The sequence below is a fragment of the Balaenoptera physalus genome (genome assembly GCF_965194825.1).
Source record: "Balaenoptera physalus genome assembly, chromosome: 9".
Lineage (NCBI taxonomy): Eukaryota > Metazoa > Chordata > Mammalia > Artiodactyla > Balaenopteridae > Balaenoptera > Balaenoptera physalus.
Window position 1 is genome coordinate 20,436,099 of NC_138888.1, and position 27,015 is coordinate 20,463,113.

The 27,015-nt window shown below is 40.2% G+C and overlaps 1 protein-coding gene and 1 pseudogene across 14 annotated transcripts in view; one reads left to right on the forward strand and one right to left on the reverse strand.

Annotated features, from left to right (window-relative positions):
- The first annotated feature begins 368 nt into the window (after window positions 1-368).
- On the forward strand, window positions 369-1,953 carry LOC309666881 (ferritin heavy chain pseudogene; annotated as a pseudogene). Its single transcript has one exon. The product of its transcript is annotated as a ferritin heavy chain pseudogene (transcript).
- A 97-nt stretch (window positions 1,954-2,050) lies between these two features.
- UTRN (utrophin) overlaps window positions 2,051-27,015 on the reverse strand; it is a 496,228-nt gene continuing 471,263 nt past the window's right edge. For 12 of the 13 annotated variants that reach the window (XM_082474346.1, XM_082474342.1, XM_082474354.1 and 9 more), the window contains 5 exons: window positions 23,090-23,248; window positions 22,459-22,699; window positions 19,141-19,249; window positions 17,721-17,813; window positions 4,960-6,732 (listed from right to left, as the gene is read on the reverse strand). In XM_082474346.1, the coding sequence (XP_082330472.1) occupies window positions 6,656-6,732; window positions 17,721-17,813; window positions 19,141-19,249; window positions 22,459-22,699; window positions 23,090-23,248 (679 nt within the window). In that variant the 3' untranslated portion in view covers window positions 4,960-6,655. Of the gene's footprint in view, window positions 4,044-4,959; window positions 6,733-17,720; window positions 17,814-19,140; window positions 19,250-22,458; window positions 22,700-23,089; window positions 23,249-27,015 lie in introns of those variants that run through there. The other variant, XM_082474349.1, reaches the window with a different exon arrangement.

Below are 27,015 nucleotides of genomic sequence, written 5' to 3' on the forward strand. Positions count from 1 at the left end.
TGGCAGTCCAGAGGGGTGGGGGAATATCCAAAAGCAAACTACATTCTTTATATATATATATACGTACATTCTCAATGATAGAAGTAATAAGCTGAAGGCTTAGGCTTAGTATAAAAACAAAATTTTTTCATTTGTTCTCAGCTCCATTTTCAACTACCTACTGAACAGGTTGCTGGAAACCAACAATTGGTTCTTTAGGAATGCTTAATGTGGATATTACTTTGAGGTAGACAGGATGTTTTAAATGTACGTTTATTGAAATGGATCGATTTTCTTTTTTTTTTTTAATTTTATTTATTTATTTTTGGCTGCATTAGGTCTTTGTTGCTGCGCAGGGGACCTTCTCAAGTAGGCTTCTCGTGGTGGCTTCTTTTGGTGTGCAGCATGGGCTCTAGGCCCGCGGGCTTCAGTAGTCGTGGCGCACAAGCTCAGTAGTTGTGGCTCGCCGGCTCTAGAGCACAGGTTCGATAGTTGAGGCGCACAGGTTTAGTTGCTTGGTGGCCTGTGGGATCTTCCCGGACCAGGGCTCGAACCCGAGTTCCCTGCATTGGCAGGCGGATTCTTAACCACTGCGCCACCAGGGAAGCCTGATCGCTTTTCTTTAACAAATTATATGTTTGGGGTTTTTCTGTTTCACAGATAGCTTTTACTTTTAGAATCAAGTAACATGATTCTCAACGCTATTTCCCCTGGGGTAGCTTCCGAAATGTACTAAATCTCCTACCAGAGTGGTAAAATCCAGTGCATATACAAAAAGGGCATTATTTAAGAGCATGAGGCTAAAAGTGGATTTGGAAGGGTAACCAACTAAATACCAATAGCACCTAAGTTATTAAAACAAAAGCTCAGACGGTCCTCGCGGAGAGTCGCGGCGGTTTCCTGGTTCAACAGTGCTGGGACGGAAGCAGCGCTCACCTGCCGCTCCGGCCGGCCGCTCCGAGCCAGCCCGCGCCACCACCTCACAGCGCCCCCCGACCGCCCCAAGGTCCCTGCCGCTGCCTCTCCTCCGCCGCCCACCATGACGACCGCGTCCCCCTCGCAGGTGCGCCAGCACTACCACCAGGGCTCGGAGGCCGCCATCAGCCTCCAGATCGACCTGGGGCTCCACGCCTCCTGCGTCCACCTGTCCGTGTCATACTATTTGGACCGCGATGATGTGGCTTTGAAGAACTTTGCCAAATATTTTCTTCACCAGTCTCGTGAGGAGAGGGAACAGGCTGAGAAAGTGATGAAGCTGCAGAACCAGCGGAGTGGCCGAAGCTTCCTGCAGGAGACCAAGAAGCCAGACCGTGATGACTGGGAGAATGGGCTGAATACAATGGAATGTGCGCTACACTTGGAAAAAAGTGTGAATCCGTCACTACTGCAACTGCACAAACTGGCCACAGACAAAAATGACCCCTATTTGTGTAACTTCACTGAGACTCATTACCTAAATGAGCAGGTGAAATCCGTTAAAGAATTGGGTAACCAACTTGAGCAAGATGGGGGCCCCCGAATCTGGCATGGCAGAGTATCTCTTTGATGAGCACACCCTGGGAAACTGATAATGAGAGCTAAGCCTTAGGTTGGCTTCCCGTAGCCACGGGGATGACTTCCCTGGTCACCAAGGCAGTGCATGCATGTTTGGGTTACCTTTACCTTTTCTATAAGTTGTACCAAAACATCTACAAGTTCTTTCCTTAGTACCATTCCTTCAAATAATGTAATTTGGTACCCCCCCCCAAAAAACGAAAAACAAAAAAACCAAAAGCTCAAAGGGTTTCATGTACATGTTTTTAACATCCAACATTATTTTTTCCCTATCAATAAGCCTTCTATCTGTAAAGGAAATTGAGAATTATATATATATAAGAGAGAAGAGAGGAACACAGAGAAAGAGTGAGACAGTGAGAGTAAGAGAGAGAATGTATTAGTGTGTATGAGAGAAACTGCAGGAAAACATGTAGATTTATCAAGATATAGGCTCTCTTTATATTTTATTTTCATAAATGTACATTCGAAGTTCAGAGTCTACCAGTGAACACCGCTGAAGAATATCAAAGTCATGTTGTGTTAAAATTACTTTTATTCAGGATGAAAAATACAGATGTAACCAGATTAGATGATAGTCTATGATTAGTTCTTTATACCACATATTTCAAAAGAACTACATACTTATTTCCCCTTGTTGTTACTGCAATATATTTCTTTATATTTATTATTCCTTAGAAGGTTACAATGTAGTGTTTTATGTAGCTTTTCCTTAATAGCAGATGGAGAACATGTTGCACACAATTACAGGCAGAAAAAAATACATAACTTTTCAAAGTAAGGACAAGGAAGACACCAAATCTACAACTTGTAGTTCAGAGTTCAGGGAATTTTTTTTTCTTTAAATAGGTACTTTTACTGGGTATGATGTGGTCTGATAAAAGCTTTAGATTTTTCAGACTGCAGTAGCATAAAGCTATTTCCAACACGATGGATGAAGACGGATCTGAGGTAGAAAGGTGGTCATGGCTTTCCTCTTATATAAAACAATTTTCTTCTTCTCAAAATATCTCTGCTGCAAATAGACACCCTTGTCCCCCAACCCACCCAACCTATTCTAAAAGAGTAGGAATTTCTAACTTTAAGCCTCCTTCTGGCCAGATCCCAGTTAAAGAGAACTCAAAGTTAAAATGTCCTGATGTTTTAAAAGCATATATGCTTGAATCAAAACACATTATTTTCACTTTTTTTGGTTTCTCTACATTTGGTAAATCACATAACATGTTTAAACTGAATCAAATACATGTTAACTCAGAAGCCGAACCAAATACCCAACTGAATGCACTCAAAGGTATAAGGCAGGGTGCCAGCATCTAAGCATTAATTTCATTCTTCTATAGAAGCAGTGATGTGGGCTTTTGATGAACATTGTTCCCAAATGTATTGATCAAATGAAGGGTAATAAAAGGGCTGTTCATTCACTCAAAAGGTAAAATGAGACATTCATTAAATTTGTGTCTGCTTTCAGAAGGAAAATAACTGGGGGCTTCAAGAGTCATAGAGGGCTTGAGTATACATAAACAACTGTAAAACTTTCTTCAAAGGGAACCAAAGACAGCCATGTGTTTTGGTATCACAATTAGGTAAATGTCTGCTGTGTATTGAATGATGAAAATCAAGACCTGGGAACTAGGAAAAGTTGGACCAAGTTTTGTTTCTGTGTCAAAATGAAAATATGCTTAAATGGGCAACCTTTGGTAAAATGATCTTTGAGATTATTATAATCCTGTCATATAGATTGGAACATGAAATAAAGAAATCAAGACCTACTGATACAGAGCAGGGAAATAAAATGCAGGAAAAAAATCCCAATAGAAATGCCAGTTAGGCCCACAGGATTTTTATTGTGGTTATCCAAGTGATCGCTAAAGAAATAAGTGTACGATGGCAAATAAAGTTAAACAGTATACACAGAGCTGTAGTCTAATCCATAAACATATAATATTTGATTGAAATATATGAACTTATTAATTTGGCCATACCATGGAAACAAATAAAGAAAATCTATTTGGTCATGTGGCTGATGAATTATAAATAACCAAAACATAATGGTAAAAGAGTCAAAGAAACAAATGAAGTTATTGTACAAGGTTAATATGAAGGAATGTAAAAATGTAAAATTGTCTTCTAATTCTTACGCAATTTTTATGGTTATTAAAAAGAAGGTATCATATTAGAAAGCTCCCACCCACTTTCCCAATACTGTATACAGTATACAAATCAGTGACAAGTGTATTACTTCCAAATACCACTCTGTTCATTAATTTACAGTTGCATAGAAAGGGAAGAAGAAAACAATAATATATGATTATTATAAAAACAAAATATCCTTTTCTCTTTGGATAGTCAGTATTTTACTCCTTCAGTAGAACACACAGTCAGCGCTCAACAGCATGATTCAAAGAGCCATGGAGCTTCTGATGAAATGGAAGTTGAAATTGGCATTTGCTGAAAAGGGCAATACTGTAAGTTAAGAAATGTTGGTTGGCTAGATGAATACTTCACATTGCCTGTGGGAAGGGAAAATAGCACTGTCAGAACAGCATTTACAGAAAACATTACAGGTAGCAGAGATCTGTCAACTCTTAAAAAAAAATTAAAGTGTTTTTTTTCAGAACTAGACAAGCCCTATTTTGCTTTGTTCAATGGGGACTCTTTACTCCCATGTGACTTTTGTTCCTGGGATGAGGTCCTTTGCTCTCATCCTGAAGTTACTTAGTCTGCTTTTTATCCACTCAGCTGATATAGGGGAAGTCTGGAAGACTTTTATTTTGCCCAGGCTGGTAACCAAGTTAAAATTGAGAAGACCTGTCTTTTTTTTTGCAGGAAGGTACCAATGTTCAGTGATTTAGGCTGGTGTAAGCACCCTGTCTCTCCCTGAGGGTCTGTGGGAGGTCTCCTGCAGGGTGGTACCCTTGACAATTCCAACTGGTCTCAGTCCCCAGCTGGGGTCCAGACACCAAGAACTCAAGACAGGAATTACAGTCCAAGGGTGTGCAGTGGTTCCAGTTAAAGGCTCAGGGCCAATGTACATAGGCAAGGGAGGATAGAAATCCAGGCCACACTAAGGGTAGTGGTATCAACCTTTCGAAGAGAAGGTCAAACAGTTCGGTCCATCATCATTAAAACCCATGTCCTCAAATTCTTCTCTGAATGCATCTTTCACTTGCATGCTCTAATGGATATCTGGATCTCCCCTGAAGACACAGCTTCAACACAGGACTGTTTTTCATCCCTCACACTCCTCAGATATTGGATAGGTCCATACTGTGTTTTTCACAGCACTTTCTCCCTCTCCTCCCTAAAAATACCCAGCTTTGACTCTCTTGTCATCAGACTATACCACCCACTATGCAGTCATCTTCTGGCTCCTTGGTTCACGTCCCCTTACCTCTTGAAGAAAAAATGGCTCACTGTCACTCACTATTTATTTTATTTTATTTTATTTATATTTTTTATTTTTGGCTGTGTTGGGTCTTTGTTTCTGTGCGAGGGTTTTCTCTAGTTGTGGCAAGCGGGGGCCACTCTTCATCGCGGTGCGCGGGCCTCTCACTGTCGCAGCCTCTCTTGTTGCGGAGCACAGGCTCCAGACGCGCAGGCTCAGTAGTTGTGGCACACGGGCCTAGTTGCTCCGCGGCATGTGGGAATCTTCCCAGACCAGGGCTCGAACCCGTGTCCCCTGCATTGGCAGGCAGATTCTCAACCGCTGCGCCACCAGGGAAGCTCTCACTCACTATTTTTAAATGTTCATGATTTCAGTGCTCACATAGATGATTCTTCCAAAATTCTGGCCTCTTAGTTCCTTGAGCTCCTCTCCTCTGAGAATCCGTCCTCACCCTTCTCAGCCACTCATTCGAAGTTGCAAATCTGGACCATCACCAATACCTGCATCCCCTCCAACATTTCAGTTTCAATCATCCCACTTTCTGACAACCCACCTGTACCTTCCCAGCTGACTTCCACTAGGACCCCAACTTCACCCATCCTTTGGTGCTACAACCCATTGATACTTGGTCTCCCATACCTAACACACCCTCACTTCTCTTCCTACCAAACTCAGGTGCTTGTTCAATCATTGTCATCAACCCTTTGCCTCTTCCCTTGAACTGCTGTACTCTCTTGGCCAAACCACAACTTCAACTTTGGTTAAATGCAATACTTGGCCTACTCTGGTACTGTGCTCATGAACGTGAATGTTGCTGAAGGGCCACACATAGCCCTGCAGACAGGCCTCAGGTTAAATTCATGAGCAAGAAAGCGGTGGTCTTTAATGCCACCTGGTAGTCACTCTACTTCTCTATCCATGTGCTCTCCTGAGCTCCAAGCAGCTACTACCCATCCTCCAGTCTCTCCTCACACCTCCGATGCCTCCTCCCCATCCTCACTCTCTGCTGAAGCCCCTGCTTCTGACTCACTAAGACATCAGAAGCAGTCAGAAGGCTTTTACTCTCTGGGATGAGGTTCTTCCTTCTCACGAGCTCTCACACCACATCCAGTAATCTACTTCATATTCCTTTGTTGTCCCTCCAGTTACTGAAGATGAACCATCTGTGCTTCTCCTTAAGATCTCAGCCCCTCTTGCCATTAAGGCAGTGACCCAATCAGAGGGTTCACTGTTTCAAAAAGATTCATAAACAAGTTCATGAGAGAAAGTGTTCTCCAAAGATTTACTGTGGTCTTGGGACACATTGTTTCTAAGAGCACCTGATAAAGAAAATACTGAAAGGCACACGGCTATAGCTGCCAACAGTTCTCAGCAGAATTTTAAATGAAAAATCAAAACCTTTTCCCCTCAGAGTAACAAAACCACCTTTGGGTACTGCTCCAGTCATTGCTTTTAAGTCCATGTTCTGTGATAGCTACCTTAAGTAGATACCTGGGAGAACAATGTCAGTCAAATCTATCCAGGGTAACTTTATATAGTACGTATGAGGCCTTTAAAAAGCTGTTTGAACACAAAAGGTCAAGCACTTGGCATTTCGGGCATTTGGAAGGACTGGCTTGGGAGGGGTCCCCCTCCCTGGACTGACAAACTGTTGTATTTAATCAACTAACATGTCAAGCAAGTTTACTTATTTACATGGGGAATAAAGTAGCACTAAAATCGATGGTAGCTAATCACTTACTCTAGGTTATAATCTATAACACCCAAACCAATCAATCCATTAACTCTTACCTGTGGCCTGCTGGGGAGATTTGCTGAAAGAGAAAACAAAAGTAATCAATTGAAGGTGGTACTGTGGTTCCCCCTTTCAGGCATGCAAAAGTGTGGACTGTACCATTCCCAGCTGTTAAGTGGATGTTAATAAGAAAAGAAGAACAGGTTTGGGGATTTTTTTTTTTTTTTTTGCCTAGATGCTTTAACAGGGCTAGTTTCCCTAGTTAGCTTCTCATATCTCATGTGCTGTAAGATACAAAAATTCCACCAAAATATGCAAAAGATATGCCAGCTCTCTCAAATAAGTACACACTAAAGCATTCAGTGAGTAATTAGTTTTGCAAAAAAATCTCAAAATTTCCTGTTGAAATCAAGCCATATATTTAGTTTATGTATTAGAACAGAGCAAATTCTGTACATTCTACTGAATAGTACAGATTCTGACCAAGAGGTCACTGGGGAAATGAAGGAGCCCAAATCTTTAGTTTCTGCCCCCCTTACCCCAAAGTCTAGGAAGATGGTGGCGATGTGTTTGTGTCAAGGAAAGGTCTGGCCTAGTCCTCAGCACTCAGAAGTCTTCTAGGAACTTGGGCTAATTGTGCCTTCCATGGGCTCAGTTAAGAGCATCAGAGAACATAGAATATGGTGTCTAATTTGCCTTTGCATCTGAGCAGCTCAATTCCTTCTTGGTTACAGAGGCCATGGGACAGTGTAGCTGATCCGGTGGGACCTGGGAGGGCAGGCACTAGCAAGTCTCTTCTTTAAGGCCTCTGCTTTTTCATCTCTCCCTTTTACTGTGCCATCTCAAAATTATTGGACTGGTACTCAACCCTGGGGGACAGAGGGAGCTCAACCCCCCAGTGATGGTAACATCTTTTCTGGGTCAAATAAGAATTGTCCCTAATTAAACAGCATGTCACTCCTTTCATCTCACATTTTTCTTTGCTGAGGGAAAAAAAAGACATCTGTGACCACATAGTGGGTGCTTTGTGAGAAAGAAAGGGAGCAAGAAGGGCAACTTCCTTATGATGCCTGGAGGGAAAGTGTGAGTCCCAGCAGTACTGGGGGGAATGATCAGATTAAAAAAGCCTAGTCCTACCAGGCATGTAAATTATATCAGGAGAAAAAGAGTGGATCTCCTTACATATATGGGAACTACACCTGTATGGGAACGACACCATCCTGAGGGAAAGCTTAGTTGCATTAGCATGAAGTATGCCATAGGCAGAGTTATGCTTCTCTTCTAAGTAACAAATACCCAAATCCAAACAGAAATCAAATCCATTTTGCTCCAAATCAACATTTTAACCCTACAGTCTTGTAAATCATACTGAACAAATCATACAAGTATATTTTTTAAAGACATCAGGAAAACATTGCATTGTAGTAGGTCTTGAGATTTTGATGAATGTCAGTAAAGCTGAATAAATATAGGCAGAAGGAGACCTTCAAGATGGCGGAGGAGTAAGACGCAGAGATCACCTTCCTCCACACAAATACATCAAAAATACATCTACATGTGGAACAACTCCTAGAGAACACCTACTGAACACTGGCAGAAGACCTCAGACTTCCCAAAAGGCAAGAAACTCCCCACGTACCTGGGTAGGGCAAAAGAAAAAAGAAATAACAGAGACAAAAGAATAGGGATGGGACCTGCACCTCAGGGAGGGAGCTGTGAAGGAGAAAAAGTTTCCACACACTAGGAAGCCCCTTCGCGGGCGGAGACTGCGGGTGGCAGAGGCGGGAGCTTCGGAGCCACGGGGGAGAGCGCAGCCACAGGGGTGTGGAGGGCAAAGCGAGAGATTCCCGCATGGAGGACCGGTGCCGACCAGCACTCACCAGCCTGAGAGGCTTGTCTATCACCCGCCGGGGCGGGCGGGGGCTGGGAGCTGAGGCTCGGGCTTCGGTCGGATCCCAGGGAGGGGACTGGGGTTGGCGGCGTGAACACAGCCTGAAGGGGGCTAGTGCGCCGCAGCTAGCTAAGAGGGAGTCTGGGAAAAAGTCTGGACCTGCCAGAGAGGCAAGAGACCTTTGTTTCGGGGTATGCGAGGAGAGGGGGTTCCTTCCCAGTGTGCCCACCGAAGGCAGAGCACTGCCTAAGTGAGCTCCAGAGATGGGCGCGAGCCGCGGCTATCAGCTCGGAACCCAGAGAAGGGCATGAACGGCTAATGCTGGTGCCACTGCCACCAAGAATCCTGTGTGCAAGCACAGGTCACTATCCACACCTCCCCTCCCAGGAGGCTGTGCAGGCTGCCACTGCCAGGGTCCCGTGATCCAGGGACAACTTCCCCAGGAGAACACACGGCGCGCCTCAGGCTGGTGCAACGTCACACCGGCCTCTGCCGCTGCAGGCTCGCCCCGCATTCCAATTATGACTATCATACCCCTCCCGCCCCCCGGCCTGAGTATGGAAGAGTGTCTTAATCAGCTGCTGCTTTAACCCCCTCCTGTCTGGGCAGGTAACAGACTCCTGAGGGTGGTCTACACACAGAGGCAGGGCCAAAACCAAAGCTGAACCCTAGGAGCTGTGGGAACAAGAAAAGAAAGGAAAATTTCTCTGTGCAGCCTCAGGAGCAGCAGATTAAATCCTCACAGTCAACTTGAGGTACCCTGCATCTGAAGAATACCTGAAGAGAAAACAAATGTTCCCAAAATTGAGGCGGTGGACTTTGGGAGCAACTGTAGACTTGGGGTTGGTTTTCTGTGTCTAATTTGTTTCTGATTTTATGTTTATCTTAGTTTAGTATTTACTGCTTATTATCATTGGTGGATTTGATTATTGGTTTGGTTGCTCTCTTCCTTTTATATATATATATATTTCTTTTTTTTTTCCTTTTCCTCTTTTTGTGAGTGTGTATGTCTATGCTTCTTTGTGTGATTTTCTCTGTATAGGTTTGCTTTTACCATTTGTCCTGAGGTTCTGTCTGTTCGTCTTTGTTTTTGTTTTTGTTTTTGCTTTTCTCTCTTCCTTTTCTTCTGAGCCATGTGGCTGGCAGGGTGTTGGTGCTCCGGTCGGGTGTCAGGCCTGAGCCTCCGAGATGGGAGGGCCAAGGCCAGGACACTGGACTACCAGAAACCTCCCAGCCCCACGTAATATCAGTTGGCGAGAGTTCTCCCAGAGATCTTCGTCTCAACACTAAGACCCAGCTCCAACCAACGGCCAGCATGCTCCAGTGCAGCACGCCCCATGCCAAACAACTAGCAAGACAGGAACACAACCCCACCCATTAGCAGAGAGGCTGCCTAAAGTCATACTAAGTTCACAGACACTCCGAAACACACCACCAGACACGGCCCTGCCCACAAGAAGGACAAGATACAGCCCCATCTACCAGAATACAGGCACCAGTCCCTGCCACCAGGAGGCCTACACAAGCCACTGAACCAACTGCACCCACTGGGGGCACACACCAAAAATAACAGGAACTATGAACCTGCAGCCTGCAAAAAGGAGACCCCAAACACAGTAAGTTAAACAAAATGAGAAGACAGAGAAATATGCAGCAGATGAAGGAGCAAGGTAAAAACCCAAATAAATGAAGAGGAAATAGGCAGTCCACCTGAAAAAGAATTCAGAGTAATAACAGTAAAGATGTTTCAAAGTCTCGGAAATAGAATGGAGAAAATACAAGAAATGTTTAACAAGGACTTAGAAGAACTAAAGAGCAAACAAACAATGATAAACAACACAATAAATGAAATTAAAAATACTCTAGAAGGAATCAATAGCAGAATAACTGAGGCAGAAGAACAGATAAGTGACCTGGAATATAAAATAGTGGAAATGACTACCACAGAGCAGAATAAAGAAAAAAGAATGAAAAGAATTGAGGACAGTCTCAGAGACCTCTGGGACAGCATTAAATGCACCAACATTCGAATTATAGGCGTCCCAGAAGAAGAAGAGAAAAAGAAGGGTCTGAGAAAATATTTAAAGAGATTATAGTTGAAAACTTCCCTAACATGGGAAAGGAAATAGTTAATCAAGTCTAGGAAGCACAGAGAATCCCATACAGGGTAAATCCAAGTAGAAACACTCCAAGACACATATTAATCAAACTATCAAAAATTAAATACAAAGAAAAAATATTAAAAGAAGCAAGGGAAAAACAACAAATAACATACAAATGAATTCCCATAAGGTTAACAGCTGATCTTTCAGCAGAAACTCTGCAAGCCAGAAGGGAGTGGCAGGACATATTTAAAGTGATGAAAGGGAAAAACCTACAACCAAGATTTCTCTACCCAGCAAGGATCTCATTCAGATTCAACGGAGAAATTAAAACATTTACAGACAAGCAAAAGGTAAGAGAATTCAGCACCACCAGACCAGCTTTACAACAAATGCTAAAGGAACTTTTCTAGGCAGGAAACACCTACAATAACAAACCCAAAACAATTAAGAAAATGGTAATGGGAACATACATATTGATAATTACCTTAAATGTAAATGGATTAGATGCTCCAACCAAAAGACACAGACTGGCTGAAGGGATACAAAAACAAGACCCGTACATATGCTGTCTACAAGAGACCCAAATCAGACCTAGGGACACATACAGACTGAAAGTGAGGGGATGGAAAAAGATATTCCATGCAAATGGAAATCAAAAGAAAGCTGGAGTAGCAATACTCCTATCAGAAAAAATAGACTTTAAAATAAAGACTATTACAAGAGACAAAGAAGGACACTACATAATGATCAAGGGATCAATCCAAGAAGAAGACATAACAATTGTAAATATTTATGCACCCAACATAGGAGCACCTCAATATATAAGACAAATGCTAACAGCCATAAAAGGGGAAATCAACAGTAACACAATCATAGTAGGGGACTTTAACACCCCACTTTCACCAATGCACAGATCACCCAAAAAGAAAATAAATAAGGAAACACAAGCTTTAAAAGACACATTAGACCAGATAGACTTAATTGATATTTATAGAACATTCCATCCAAAAATAACAGAATACACTTTCTTCTCAAGTGCTCATGGAACATTCTCCAGGATAGATCATATCTTGGGTCACAAATCAAGTCTTCTCAGTAAGTTTAAGAAAATTGAAATCATATCAAGCATCTTTTCCAACCACAATGCTATGAGACTAGATATCAATTACAGGGAAAAAAAATGTAAAAAATACAAACACATGGAGGCTAAACAATATGCTACTAAATGACCAAGAGATCACTGAAGATATCAAAGAGGAAATTAAAAAATACCTAGAAACAAATGACAGTGAAAACACGATGACCTAAAACCTATGTGATGCAGCAAAAACAGTTCTAAGAGGGAAGTTTACTGCCATACAATCCTACCTCATGAAACAAGAAACATCTCAAATAAACAACCTAACCTTACACCTAAAGCAATTAGAGAAGGAAGAACAAAGAAACCCCCAAGGTTAGCAGAAGGAAAGAACCATAAATATCAGATCAGAAATAAATGAAACGGAAAGAGAAATTAAGGAAGCAATCCCACTTACCATAGCAACAAAAAGAATAAAATACCTAGGAGTAAAGCTTCCTAAGGAGACAAAAGACCTGTATGCAGAAAATTATAAGACACTGATGAAAGAAATTAAAGATGACACAAACAGATGGAGAGATATACCATGTCCTTGGATTGGAAGAATCAACATTGTGAAAATGACTATACTACCCAAAGCAATCTACAGATTCAATGCAATCCCTATCAAATTACCAAAGGCATTTTTTACAGAACTAGAATGAAAAATTTTACAATTTGTATGGAAACACAAAAGACCCTGAATAGCCAAAGCAATCTTGAGAAAGAAAAACGGAGTTGGAGGAATCAGGCTCCCAGACTTCAGACTATACTACAAAGCTACAGTAATCAAGACAGTATGGTACTGGCACAAAAACAGAAATACAGATCAATGGAACAGGATAGAAAGCCCAGAGATAAACCCATGCACATATGGTCACCTTATCTTTGACAAAGGAGGCAAGAATATACAATGGAGAAAAGACAGCCTCTTCAATAAGTTGTGCTGGGAAACTGGACAGCTACATGTAAAAGAATGAAATTAGAACATTTCTTAACACCATACACAAAAATAAACTCAAAATGCATTAAAGACCTAAATGTAAGGCCAGACACTACAAAACTCTTAGAGGAAAACATAGGCAGAACACTCTATGACATAAATCACAGCAAGATCCTTTTTGACCCACCTCTCAGAGGAATGGAAATAAAAACAAAAATAAACAAATGGGACCTAATGAAATTTAAAAGATTTTGCACAGCAAAGGAAACCATAAACAAGATGAAAAGACAACCCTCAGAATGGGAGAAAATATTTGCAAACAAATCAACGGACAAAGCATTAATCTCCAAAACATACAAACAGCTCATGCAGCTCAATATCAAAAACACAAACAACCCAATCCAAAAATGGGCAGAAGACCTAAATACACATTTCTCCAAAGAAGACATACAGATGGCCAAGAGGCACATGAAAAGTTGCTCAACATCACCAATTGTTAGAGAAATGCAAATCAAAACTACAATGAGGTATCACCTCACACCAGTTAGAATGGGCATCATCAGAAAATCTACAAACAACAAAACCTGGAGAGGGTGTGGAGAAAAGGGAACCCTCTTGCACTGTTGGTGGGAATGTAAATTGATACAGCCACTATGGAGAACAGTACAGAGGTTCCTTAGAAAACTAAAACTAGAGCTACCACATGACTCAGCAATCCCACTACTGGGTATATACTCTGAGAAAACCATAATTCAAAAAGAGTCATGTACCACAACGTTCACTGCAGCACTATTTACAATAGCCAGGACATGGAAGCAACCTAAGTGTCCGTCGACAGTTGAATAGATAAAGAAGATGTGGCACATATATATAATGGAATATTACTCAGCCATAAAAAGAAACAAAATTGAGTTATTTGTGGTGAGGTGGATGGACCTAGAGTCTGTCATACAGAGTGAAGTAAGTCAGAAAGAGAAAAACAAATACAGTATGCTAACACATATATACGGAATCTAAAAAAAATAAATAAATGGTTCTGAAGAACCTAGGCGCAGGACAGGAATAAAGATGCAGACATAGAGAATGGACTTGAGGACACAGGGAGGGAGAAGGGTAAGCTGGGACGAAGTGGGAGAGTGGCATGGACATATATACACTACCAAATGTAAAACAGATAGCTAGTGGGAAGCAGCCACATAGCACAGGGAGATCAGCTTGGTGCTTTGTGACCACCTAGAGGGGTGGGATAGGGAGGGTGGGAGGGAGACGCAAGAGGGAGGGGACATGGGGATATATGTACACGTATAGCTGATTCACTTTGTTATACAGCAGAAACTAACACAACATGGTAAAGCAATTATACTCCAATAAAGATGTTATAAATAAATAAATATGGCAATTCACAGTGAAAATATGCTTGTAGATAAAAAAATTGAAAAAGCATTTGTTGGTCTATTAGTAAAAAATAATATTCAGGTTACTACTAGTATCATATATATTTGGATGATGCAAATGAAAAAACCAACAAAAGATTTTGCACTAAAAAAATTAGTTACAGCAGTCAGTGGAAATTTTAGTATGTTGGTTTATAGGCAACACAATTAAATTCCCTTCATTAACTCCTTGCCAGGAAGAGATGGAAATGCTTGCCTCTCTGCTCTGAAATTCAATGTAAATAATTAAAAGAAAATTTTAAAAGGCCATAATTCAAGGATGCGATCAGGACCAACTGGGATATTAATCCAAGATAGATGAATTCTAAAGTGTTACGTGCAACAATATACAGACACAGTAAGAAAAAAAAAAGTCATGTTTAAGTAGGCAATTCATGCAATTAGGATTTAAGAATACAATTTCATTTTAATTCCTAGACTTCCAGGAGTGGAAATTCACTTGTGACCATGCTAATTTTTAATTCACAAAGGATCAAAAGTCAAGATTAACATGCCGATCTCAATTCATTGTATGCTGGTGACAAGCAATTTTAAAGTTCTTGTTAGTTACAGGGGCTCAAGGGATTGGTTTGCCACTAGGAAGATGCCAATCTGATCTGCTTTCAAAAAATCCTCCAAAGGTGGTCAGTAAGCTTCGGGAATGCGAAGGCTTATTAAAATATTTGCTAGCTTGAGCAACTTGAAAGGGGCAACAAAGCTAAGGAATCCTACAGAATCTTCTAAGTACCATCTGGGGGAAACTTCAACAACTAAACCTTCCTTCCCAGTGGGAATATGTAATCATTCATTCATTCAATTCAGAAATGTATTGAGCACCAAATCTATGGCAGGTGCTTATTTCTATTCTGTATCCATTTTCTTAAAGAGTTTAATAACTTTAGGCAGAACTTTAAAAATATATATCAATTTTACAAATAAATCAGTTACACCTTTATTTTTCTGGAAAGCTGCCCCTATCTTGGAGATTTTTATATTATCAAAGCAAAGTATAATATATAAATACCAAGAAGAGCAATCTAAACCCAAATTAATAGCAGAACCTCGGAAACAAAAAATAATAAGATCTAAATTTAAAAGGATTTCTAAAATAATACTATCGTCATTTCCTATATGGGATGTACTTGAGCTCTTCAAAATAACATATGACTAGTAATACTCATCCACAGAAAACTATAAATATTACAAATATTTGTGAATGTGCAAACTTTGACTGTGAGAACACAGGGCCACATCCTGTTAAGGAATCTTGGGTTTCTGCAACTCACCCTCACAATAGAGAATTGCACAGGTGAGAAGGCACCAGTGCAAAGTGGGAGTTTAACCTGTCATGTAGATCCCACTGAAGATATATACTGTTCTCAGGAACCAATAATAGCTATTAATGGCTAATAAGATACCAACCAATGGGAATTTTACACTTGCCTTTAAGGGAAGCCAAAAAATGAAATGAATGCATCCCTCTCTTAAGATTTATTTTTGCCCTATAGTTATGTTATTATTTATTTTTAATTATATTCTCTTGTAAAATATGACATAGATTAGCCTTATACAATATCTCCATATAAGAATATACTGTGAAAAAGATTTAAGAGTAACTGCTTTAAAAAAATTAAACTTTTAAAACATATCATAAATTCTTGTATAAAAATTTTAATATGGAAATTATACATTTTATATCCACTAGAAAGCATATATTTAAACATATTTCCCATCCTAGCTCTCATTGCCAATTGACTTTTAACTTGAAAATATTCATTATGATAGTTGAATAAAAACTTCTAAACAAGACTTACAGAATTTGTTCTTAACTAATTATTAATGTATTTGGATTCAAGCTGAACTAAAAAGTAACTTAATTTTGAAACTCTGGCTTATAAAGACTATGATGAGGTTTCATGTAGACATTAAGTAAAATATAATGCAGAACCAAAATCTCTATTAAATTTAACCTTGAATTATAATTAATACAAAGATTTAATCTGTTCATCTATTATGGCTGTTATAGAGCCTAGTAAATAAGTAACAATCTGATAGCATATGGGCTTCACCTGACCCTCTGAAGCTTCTGTGATACTCTACAGGACCAAAAACCTCTGTGTGTGTGTGTGTGTGTGTGTGTGTGTGTGTGTGTGTGTGTCTGTGTCTGTGTGTGTGTGTGTGTGTGTGTGTGTGTGTGTGTATGCACATGCTTTTTGGGGGGGTGAGCACAGAGATTGATATATGGTACATATGATTCTGCAAACTTTGAGAAATGAAATTACAAATAATAACCTGGGAAATTATATGCTCCCAAATATAAATATATTTACGGACTTGTGGAAACTGCCATATGTCGTTTAGGCAATTACTTCTGAAAATTCAGAGAAGATTATATTTCAAATAGCTGTTTCCACTTCCCACTAAGGTTGGCATTTTGTAAACTGTAGAGTGGTATAAATTGAAGCATACTTTTTAAACGAAGTCAATATATCATGTTTACCTACACTCCTGATAATGTCTTTTCCCTCATTTAAAATGATATTTTCCGAGGAGAGGATGGAAAAGGGTGCGATGAGAAGCTGTTTTTTATATATACATATACACTACATATACAGGATATATGATATATAACAGTATATGTATATACTAAAATCTTAGTCTAATAGCTGACTAGATTTAATCACCCTGAAAATTATAAATGTATTTATAAATAATCATATTTATTTAAAATATTATTTAAAATATAATTGTAGCACTATATACTATGAATATACAGTAAACTGTTTGTTTGAAACAGCAGAAATGTTTTCTGTGAGAGCTCAGCAGAAACTGCAAGGCGGCAAGGTACTGAAATCAAAATGTTTGGGAAAAAAATCAATAAATAGCAATCATTATATAATTTCCTCTGGGATTTGAACTGTTTTTATTTGGTTATTTTCTGGCTCTTAGTTTCCATATGGAAAATTCACAGGGTCATAATCTGTGGTGCCTTAAATAGTTTGGCCTTTATACAGTGACTATTTTATTCCATGAGAAAAGAACTCCAAAACCAAAAAAAACCCAAACCAAAACAAAAAAAAAAAAGGAGGGAAAAAAAAAGGAAAATTTGAAAATAATCCCTTTCTACACCTGAATTTGATGACATCAGAAGACAAGGTCTGAAGAGAAGAGAGGGAATTACATTAGAAAAAGCTATTTTCAGACCTTGTTTGGTATGTCACTAAAAGCTCTCTTTTGAAGTAATACATGTTTCTTACTATAGCCTGCATTGAAGAGGATAATTTCTCCTTAAAGACAGGCTTGTTTCATTTGTCTCATGTTATCACTCAGAAGGCAGACCAAAGAATCCCAGAGAGCAGGTTCTCACTGGCCCTGCACACAGTGATGTGATGGTATCTAGGCTGGGCTTCATTTGCTTTGCCGACATACGGAATGTTTGATTTATCTTCAAATAATTTACAGTCTTGTTTCTAATATTGGTTTTTGTTATCTTACCAAAGAAGACAAAGGGCTCCACTCAGGAAAAAAGAAATGGAAGGAAAAAGCGTAGCAGTCGCATTATGATCTTTCATACTCACGGCAGCAAGATGGAAATGTACTGTTGATCTGCTCCATAACCTCGGTGAGGTCTGTGCTGGTGTCATGAGGGGGGGCCAGCAGGTCCTCTGCCGCTGTGACAGCAGATAGAAAGAACAAGAGACACTCTGAAATTAATGTCCGGTCTTCCACTAAAACGCAACTTCATGGAGAAAATACTAGTACTGGCCTCTAAATATCAAGGTGAAAATAGTTCTCCTTATAAAGGATAATTTTAGGGGAAAATTCCAAAACCATTTTTGTATTTTTTTGTGGTAACAGAATTTTACATAATTAAAATTTATTAGATGTTTCTAAAGGAAGAACCCACATGTCAGGGGAAAATTCACGAGTGACAAATAATAGTCATGTTATTGCAATTTATTAGAATTCCACTATTGTGCATTACAAGTATTTTTTCATCTGAGAAAGATAGTCCATTAATTTCTTTTTCCTTCCTTCTTTTTGGAGACTTCAGTATAGGCTAGCTTATACTGCCACAAAACTAGAGGTAGTTTTTTTTTTTTTGGCCATGCTGCGGGGCATGTGGGATCTTAGTTCCCCGACCAGGGATCGAACCCATGCCCCCTGCAGTGGAAGCGCAGAGTCCTAACCACTGGACCGCCAGGGAATTCCCACTAGAGGTATTTTATAAGATACTTTTTACTCTGATGTTTTTTAGTCTATAATCGATAGCAAAATAGTTCTCTTATTTAAAAATTAAAATAATATTAATATTTTAGATTTTCTTCAGATTAATGCAGCAAAAGATAAATTAATTTGCTTAAAGTATGTGGTCCTCAGTAGAATTTTAGAACTTAATTTCATCAATAACAAAATGTCATTCCAGAATGCCTGGTTGACAGGGCCCTTCCTAGCAGCAGTGACAGGTCCACATTGTGACCAATGACAGGCTGGGTGGGCCTTCAGCCTCGGATGGGGGTGGGAGAGGCAGCAATGTCTGTAGGAGCTAGGATGGAGAAAGCAGAATACTGAGTCTCCAGCCCTGGGCAAAGAAAACTATGTTTGATGTAATATTCTTTAGTATTTTATTCTGAATGTGTAGAAGTATGAAATTTTAGAGACAGGAAATTTACTGAAAAAAAGAATTGTTCCTAAGGCAAAGAAAAAAATAAATTGTGCTCACCCCAAAAGGAAAGAGCTCTTTTTCATCTTTCATCAAAATTCAGTCCACTACTACACCTTATATAAACAAGCGCATTATAGTTTACTATTCTAAAATGTTTGCTTTTTTGGTATAGTTGAAATGGCTTTGTACTCAGCTGAGACCACAGAGAATACAAATTCCTTTATGCCCAAAGGCACCCATGTGTAAGAATGTTATTTAAAGTGAAAAGCAAACAAATGGCAAAGCCCAGAGTAGACCAGGGGAGGGAGTAGCCAAGTCTTGGGGACACGGACCTGCTTGATGGAACTGTGGGCCGGGGTCCGGATCCAGGGAGTAGTTCAGTGCGGATTGCTGAGGTGAAGCCCAGGGGGAGACGCCATTGATTTGGGAATCAGATTCAGGCTGGAATCACATTCAGAGGTTAGAAGACAGGAAAGATTCAAATAATGATCAAAGAAAACATTTCCGTTTCTAACTTCCCCTCCCCAACTACAGATAATTAAATCACATAACATTCTTCACCCTCAGTCATTTTCAAATACATTTTAGCATCAGTTGGTGGGCTCACCAGTATTCACGTGAGGACCAAGTGGTCCTTCCCTTTTGATTTGGGCACCTTGAAGAACTCACTTGGTTATATGGCAAGATTTACCTATCAATGTCAGTGTCATTCCTCAATTGTTCCATTATTTTTATGTCAACCAAGTGAATTTGGAAACATGTTGCATTCATCTTTAAAAAAATTAACACTGTTTCTCATACAGTAAATTTATCTAATTTCAGAATTAGCTCATTTTTTATTCAAATCAATATTTAACAGCAATATTGGAGAGTGGTGAAGAGCACGCTTTTGGATTTAGCTGCTTGGATACAAACTCAGTCACTCAGAGCTGAGTAATTCCGAGGAAATATTTTTTCTTTTTTTTTTTGTGGCTGCACTGCACTGTGGCATGTGGGATCTTCGTTCCTCGACTAGGGATCGAATCCACACCCCAAGCATGGAAGCATGGAGTCTTAACCACTGGACCACCAGGAAGTCCCTCTGAGGAAATTTTATAATCGTCTGCTTTTTATTTATAAAAATTGGATTTTTTATTTATAAACTAGTGGTAAGAGTGCCTGTGTCAGAGGGTTTTGTGAAGGAGGTGATCAATTAGTATTTCTAAAGCGATTAGAACAGAATCTGACACCTAATAAATACCTCACAAAGGCAGAAAGTTTGAAATTGACAAGTACATGGTCAAATTAGAAAAGTGTGATCCACTGTAAAGGGAATGCAGAAGTTACAATGTTTTTTTTGTTTTGTTTTTTTAAAATATATTTTTAATAAATTTATTTATTCATTTATTTATTTTTGGCTGCATCGGGTCTTCATCGTTGGGTCTTCATTGCTGCGTGCGGGCTCTCTCTAGTTGTGGCGAGCGGGGGCTACGCTGCGTGGCAGTGCGTGGGCTTCTCATTGCAGTGGCTTCTCTTGTTTCAGAGCTCGGGCTCTAGGTGCGTGGGCTTCAGTACTTGTAGCACACGGGCTCAGTAGTTGTGGCTTGCGGGCTCTAGAGCACAGGCTCAGTAGTTGTGGCACACAGGCTTAGTGGCTCCATGGCATGTGGGATCTTCCCGGACCAGGGCTCGAACTCGTGTCCCCTGCACTGGCAGGCAGATTCTCAACCACTGAGCCACCAGGGAAGTCCCAGTTACAAGGTTTTTGATGCTGATTTTTCCATTACATCTATATTAGCTGAAGTCTGGTAGTTTTGCTAGTTTTTACTATCAGAGTTGAATTTTCCATCAACTTAGCATGGCATTCATGCTAAGTCATTAAGAAGGGATAAGAGCTCCACAGTCTGGAATATACAGAGCTATTTAGATATCCGATATCTCGAGAAGCATTACTGTGCAATTCTGAAGGCTCACAAGCCATTAGGCAGCTCCGTCTAACAGGAGGAGGCGAGTAGGGGGAGGTGAGGGTGAGCAGAAGAGCCTTCGGCTCTCTGAAGAGCATCAACAGACTACAGCAAACACAGCTTTCAAGCACAGCTTCCTTCTACAACAATTCTACCTATGCAGTAAGTCCTTAATACTCACACTCCATATTCTAAACAAGAGAGTTCCAGAGAAAAGCCATCCCTTACCCAGGCACCATTCAGAAACATCAAATTCACATTACTAACAATGTAGCTTTTCCAATGTACAGCAGTGGCGCCAAGATAAACTTCAAACATTCAAAGTACTTAGGGAAAACTAGCCAGGCCTTGGGGAAGGTCTAATGATGCAAAATTACAAAGTAAACCTTCCCCCAAGCAGTCTCACAAAAAGTCTGAAACAGTGACAGACATTCAGAAAGTATAAGGGGTATTCTGTGGCCCGCTGTGCAGGTAATGCAAAAATTACACTGTTTTGAATGATTCTGACATGTTAAAAGATACTGATAGCAACTGTGAAAAGATGGTTTTCTAAAATTTGAGAAAATCACTGGAGAGAGAGTTGTTTCTGCCTTTGACTCAACAAATCATTTCTGGGGAAAGTCATTCCTATTCACTGTGTAGGGGCCCCATACTGCATAGGCCAGAGAAAAAGGCAAAAGATGACATGAATTCTCATGTCAGGGATTCTTCAAGAGAGAAAAGTTCCAGGCCCATTTGCTGGGATTCTATACGATAAGACACCTGCTGCAAAGACATCTTCACTACCAGTTCTGTGACATGACGCCTATTCTTTAACTGCTAGATGTAATCAGGTACTTAATTCTCTATAGTGTGTTGTGTCTTTATAGATGATACTACCTTATATATCGTACTATTTTGTTATGGTCCCTAACAAGATTGCAGGTAAAAAGGCAGAAGCTGTATCTGATGCTTCTTTTATATCCCAAAGAACAGTGTTTTTCAAAATTGCAGGCTATTACCCGTTGATGAGTTATAAAACCAGCACTAAGAAAGGAAGATAGAAGAAAAATAAGAGGGAGGGAGGGATGAAGGAAGGAAGGAAGGAAGGGAAGAAGGAAAGAAGGAAGGAAAAAAATAGAAAGTAAGAGACAGCATTTTTTGATAACAGCAATTAGCATTTTGTATTCATCATATATGTATGCATTCATCATAATGCAAATTGTATTTTTTATTGTCAAGAAAGTCTGCAAACAACTGCCATAAAACATGTTAAGGCAGGAAATAATAGCTATGTTAGGAAATAATAACTGCAAATTAATAAACATCTGTTACTTAATTTCTTGAAAATAGCTCATTGGAAGTAGGTTTTACCATGAAGAGTTCAGGTCACTTCCTTTCCCTTCATGTCCACAGATGTTTCCCAAATGTAATTTATGCAGATATATGTTATAGGATCTTTTGCCTTAAACTATGCAGAGCTGAGATAGATTTCAGTGTTAAAGAAGAACGGGCAATTCCATCTTAAGCTGGGAAAACGCACTTTTTGGCGCCAGTGAGCATTCAATGCTTATGTTTGAAGAGGGATTTCTAAGCCAGTCTAAATCCACTATGGAGAGGAGAAACCGGAAGTGAACCTCTCTACCAACTCTGGGACTGAGTCTCATGGGACATGGGACTGGGGCAGATGGTGTGGGGACAGGTGACATCAAGTTCTGCGCACTCTACCTGCTCTAGCAGCTGCCGAAGCCGGTGGAGCTGAGACTCCAGCTGCTTGTTGTGATCTTCCAAAATCTGCATCCTAGCCTCCAGCCGACCTTTATGCTGCCTGAGGAGTTTTGCTTCTGCTATAAGTTCTGAATCCTCCGACGTGTGATGAGGAGACACAACAGAGTCTGGAGGGGAGCCAACAGGGAGGCCCCTTCTCAAGTGTTGCTCTTTCAGCTGCTCGTATTCCACTTGCAGACTTCTAGTGTAGAGAAGGGAAAACCGGAATTAGTATTGCATACCTCACCTTCTCACCAGAATTGTCCATGAGCTCCACATGTAGCCCACGCTACTTACTTCCTCATAGGTAAAAACACGTACAACAATGATCTAAGCAAGCATGAATAAAACCGTGCTTTTAAATAAACAAGTGCTCTAGCAGACACCATCCCTGAACCCTGAAATGCAGCTGTAATCTGCAGCCAGCTGCTCAGCGTGTTAATGTCCTCTAAAACTTTGCCTCCACTGTACTTCCTGGACAATAGTCCTGAAAAAAGAATGGGTTAAGGGTCATGTTGAAGTGAATATGAAAGAATTCCCCATCAGAAGTTTTCCCAGGGTGACACATCTTCTCCTCCCAGGTCTAGCACACCTTTGTTCTTCCTCAAGGTCAGCAATGATCCGCTCCAGTTCTCCGCGTTCTTCCCTCTCTACCGACTTCAGGATCTGAGCGGGACTCTGGGGCTGGCTCACAGGGGACTCCCCGCCGAGCGTCTGGCAGTACTGCTGGATGAGCGCATGCTCGTCCTCCCTATGGAGACAAAGGAGACACACAAAAAGGCTCACATCTGGACATGGATGTCTCCGGAGGTAAAGGAAGTAGAAACAATGATGGTCAGGATGGCTACTGAGCCATGACTGCCTTAAAGCTCAATGTCCCAATGACCTCACTTTAAAACTCTGGGAAGATATTTTACCTAATAGTGTATGTATACTATACACACATACCAACATTTCATGCTTTGCTTTGGTCTAACATGTATATCTCACAAACCTTAGAAGAGATATTTTATTCAGCAGAGGATATAAAATAAAGTACAACACTTAAATAGTTAAAAGACTCTATAGGCAAAATCAATAACTGAATGCCAAAAGAGTAGGTTAAAAGACTGTTCATTAAAAATAAACTGTTATAGACTGTTTCCTCTCCCCGAAATTATGTTGAAACCTGATCCCCAGTGTAAAGGTGTGTGGAGGTAGGGTCTTTGGGAGGTGATTAGGTCATGAGGGTGGAGCCTCCAAGATTAGGATTAGTATCCTTATGAAAGAGACCCCAGAGAGCTCCCTTCCTGCTTCTGCCATGTGAGGGGACTACAAAATGACAGCTATGAACCAGGAAGGGGGTCCTCCTCAGGTACCAAATCCACTGGCTCCTTGATCTTGGACTTCCCCGTCTCCAGAACTATGAGAAAAAAATGTTAGTCATTTATAAGCCGCCCAGTTTGTAGTCTTTTGCTATAGCAGTCCCAATCAACTAGTTGATTTCATTGTCTTTAGCATGTGGTTAAAAGCAATTTTATAACGCTTTGTAACCCAAAGCGTGGGAGAAGCAAATCCTTATATTCTTTCATTTAAATAACTTAGCATAAATTATAATTGTAGATATTTATAAAATAGCTACAGATATCTTACTTGGTATTATCAGCATGTCACTTCTAGGATCAATCATTCTGCATTAAACAAGGAACTCCATTTAATTGACTTGGGTTCTTCCACTTTTCTAACTACTTGTCTAATGAACTAGACATATTAATAATGTGGTCAGATCTAATGACTGACAGAAACAGAAGTATAACAAAGTAGACGAAGTTGATATGTTTATGTGAAGGAAATGCTTATCAGCAAGACGGGAGTCCCTTCCCTTCTTTTACCAGAGATCCAGTCAGATCTCCTTGTAAATGTGCAAATGACAGACTTCCTGGCTAATACTAGCAGGAGAGTCCTGTTATAGAATACCTTTGGCAGACTGTACCTGACCTGTTTTGATGGCTTTTGGTAAACAAATCCTGGAATCTATGGATTTACAGGATAGGGCTTCAGAAAAACATCTTGTAAGTTATGTAGCTATCAGAGTATAAAATGGAGCTATTCCATGACTGAACCAGCTCCCTACTGTGTAAGTGATGTGACTGCAAATATCCCTTAAAGACCTCATCTGTTACCCTGCGGTCAGAGCACATCCTAACGCAGAAGTAACCTGGTGAGTGGCACGGGCAGTCCTGGACCTTTTGCTTATGAGTAATGTTTGATACTAGGTGAGATCTTTGATTCTGTGAGTCAAATTTGAAAATCCAACCCTGTGTTATCACACTTTACTCTGATAAAGAGGGGACATGAAATTGAATCTGAGAGGTAGTGAGTTCTTAGAAAAGGTATCTCCTGAGCACTGAGATCAGAGCAATATAAAGAAGGAACTGAAAATAATGACTGTTAGGCCTGCAAAACGGCCAAAGCACAGGTTCAAATGAGCCACTTGCTGATTTACTTTGCTTCCTTTATCAGTAAACCTCCCTAATCTCACCTTCTTTCTACTATCAAATGAATAAAAAAGGAGTGGGACTCTTTCAACACAGTTAGAAACTGGAAATAAGAAACATAGATGGGAAGGACTGAAATAAGCTATGGCATCATCCTTTGATACCTGTCCTGCAAAAACACCATATCGCTGTGAAATAAATAAGGGAGCCTCTTAGAAGAATCTCATGCTTGCTTCTAAATTTAGAAGAGCGAGGATAAGAGGAGAGAATAGGTCCTGCACCAATGCAGAGCAGCAGTGTTTGAAAGCAGAATCCAGGGACTTCCCTGGCGGTACAGTGGTTAAGACTCTGCACTTGCACTGCAGGGGGCATGGGTTTGATCCCTGGTCGGGGAACTAAGATCCCACAAGCTGTGCAGTGCGGGCAAAAAAATAAATTAAAAAAGAAAGAAAGAAAGCAGAACCCAAAGCTCCTAGGATGCCCCTGTCGCAAAATCAAACAGAAACCTGGCAAGGAGGTATGTGCGTGTGTGTTTGGAGGTGGGGGAGGGTATTTTCCTGAGAGGGAGTAAATGGGTAATTTATTATTATACCCTAAACATAACTGTATTATGAAGGAGCAGAGAAGGCTGTGAGGCTAATGTATCAACACCACAGGGATACCAATTAGCTGCTAAGGATGACAAGACTCTAAGTCAGTGATGCTTGGAGGCACTTCACTCAATGTAAGTGAAGAGAGAGGCCATAATAAGAGAGGATTAAAAAGTACAGATCTAATAAATGGACAGGACAAATGGACAAAGCACAAAAATACAGTGCATATAAACTAAATGATAAAATGAAATAATAAAGTAATAAAGTAAGAGTAGAGGAGAACATTTGTAAATATTTCTCAGGCGAAAAAGAGGAGTATAGAAACTAAAAAGACTGAGTATGCAAAAAAGAAATAATAACAAAAGAAAAATGTTCATATATATCCCAGTGAAAATGTTATCTATTCAGGATAAAGCATCTCAAGAAATCAGCCAGAAATAAAAACAAAACAGGAAATCATTTGTAAAGAAAGAAAAATGTTTAGCTTCCAACTCTCCATAATATTCAATGTCCAAAGTCAATGGACAAGGTCTAGAGTCCTAACCTAGCCATTCATATGACCAACCAGGTCAAGTAAATGTACAGCAAAGCGCTTTGTCCGCAATTTCCTTCCTTTAAAGATTTTTTCTGTTCCAGGCTTCAGAGTTGCAAATAGCAACGCCAGTGCCAATCAGGCCAGCCCCCCAATTTGATCCTTCCACAAACAACAGTGTCGCTCATGGGCAGATGGAGTGAGACATCCTGATGGCAATGGCCTAAGGAGATGTCCTTGAGTTCCAGCTACTCAGATTCCCCAGGACTATCCTGAGTCCTGTCTCTTTTTGAGACATGGTTGCTCAATTCCTCCTTGAAAGAAAATTAGTATCCTTAAAATTAATGCCTTTAAATTGTCTACAGTCAGACTTTCAGGAGAAAAGGGAATATTGGGAATTGGGTTTATGTGGGGGTAAAAAGCCACGAGATTGATTCAGGTCTAGGCTGGGGAGGTAGCAGCCCATGATGCATGGAGGTACAACGACTAATTAACCAGCTTCGCAGAAGATGAACATTGTGAGGAGTCAGGGAGTTGGTTTCATAGACCAGTTTGAAGGACAGAGAAAGGCTCAAACTGCAGATACAAATGACTAAAAGGGCCTTGGGTAACTTAGAGAGAATTACAAGTTCAAGTCTGAAAATTCATATCTCAAGTCTCAAAATTCAAGCCTCAAAATTCATATCTCATATCTCTTTTATTGCCTATGGCTGAGATCACTCAAAACCAAATTTGGGAGATTGGGCCCAGCAGATGTTGAATTACAAATTTATTATTGTAATACTTATTCATCTTGTCAAGTCAATAGTACTGATTAAAATGAAAATATTTTAAAGGTAAATATTATACATTTAAGGGAGAAAAAAATGACCATTTCATGTCAAACCACTGGATTTTAGGTCCAGAGTAGGGTTTC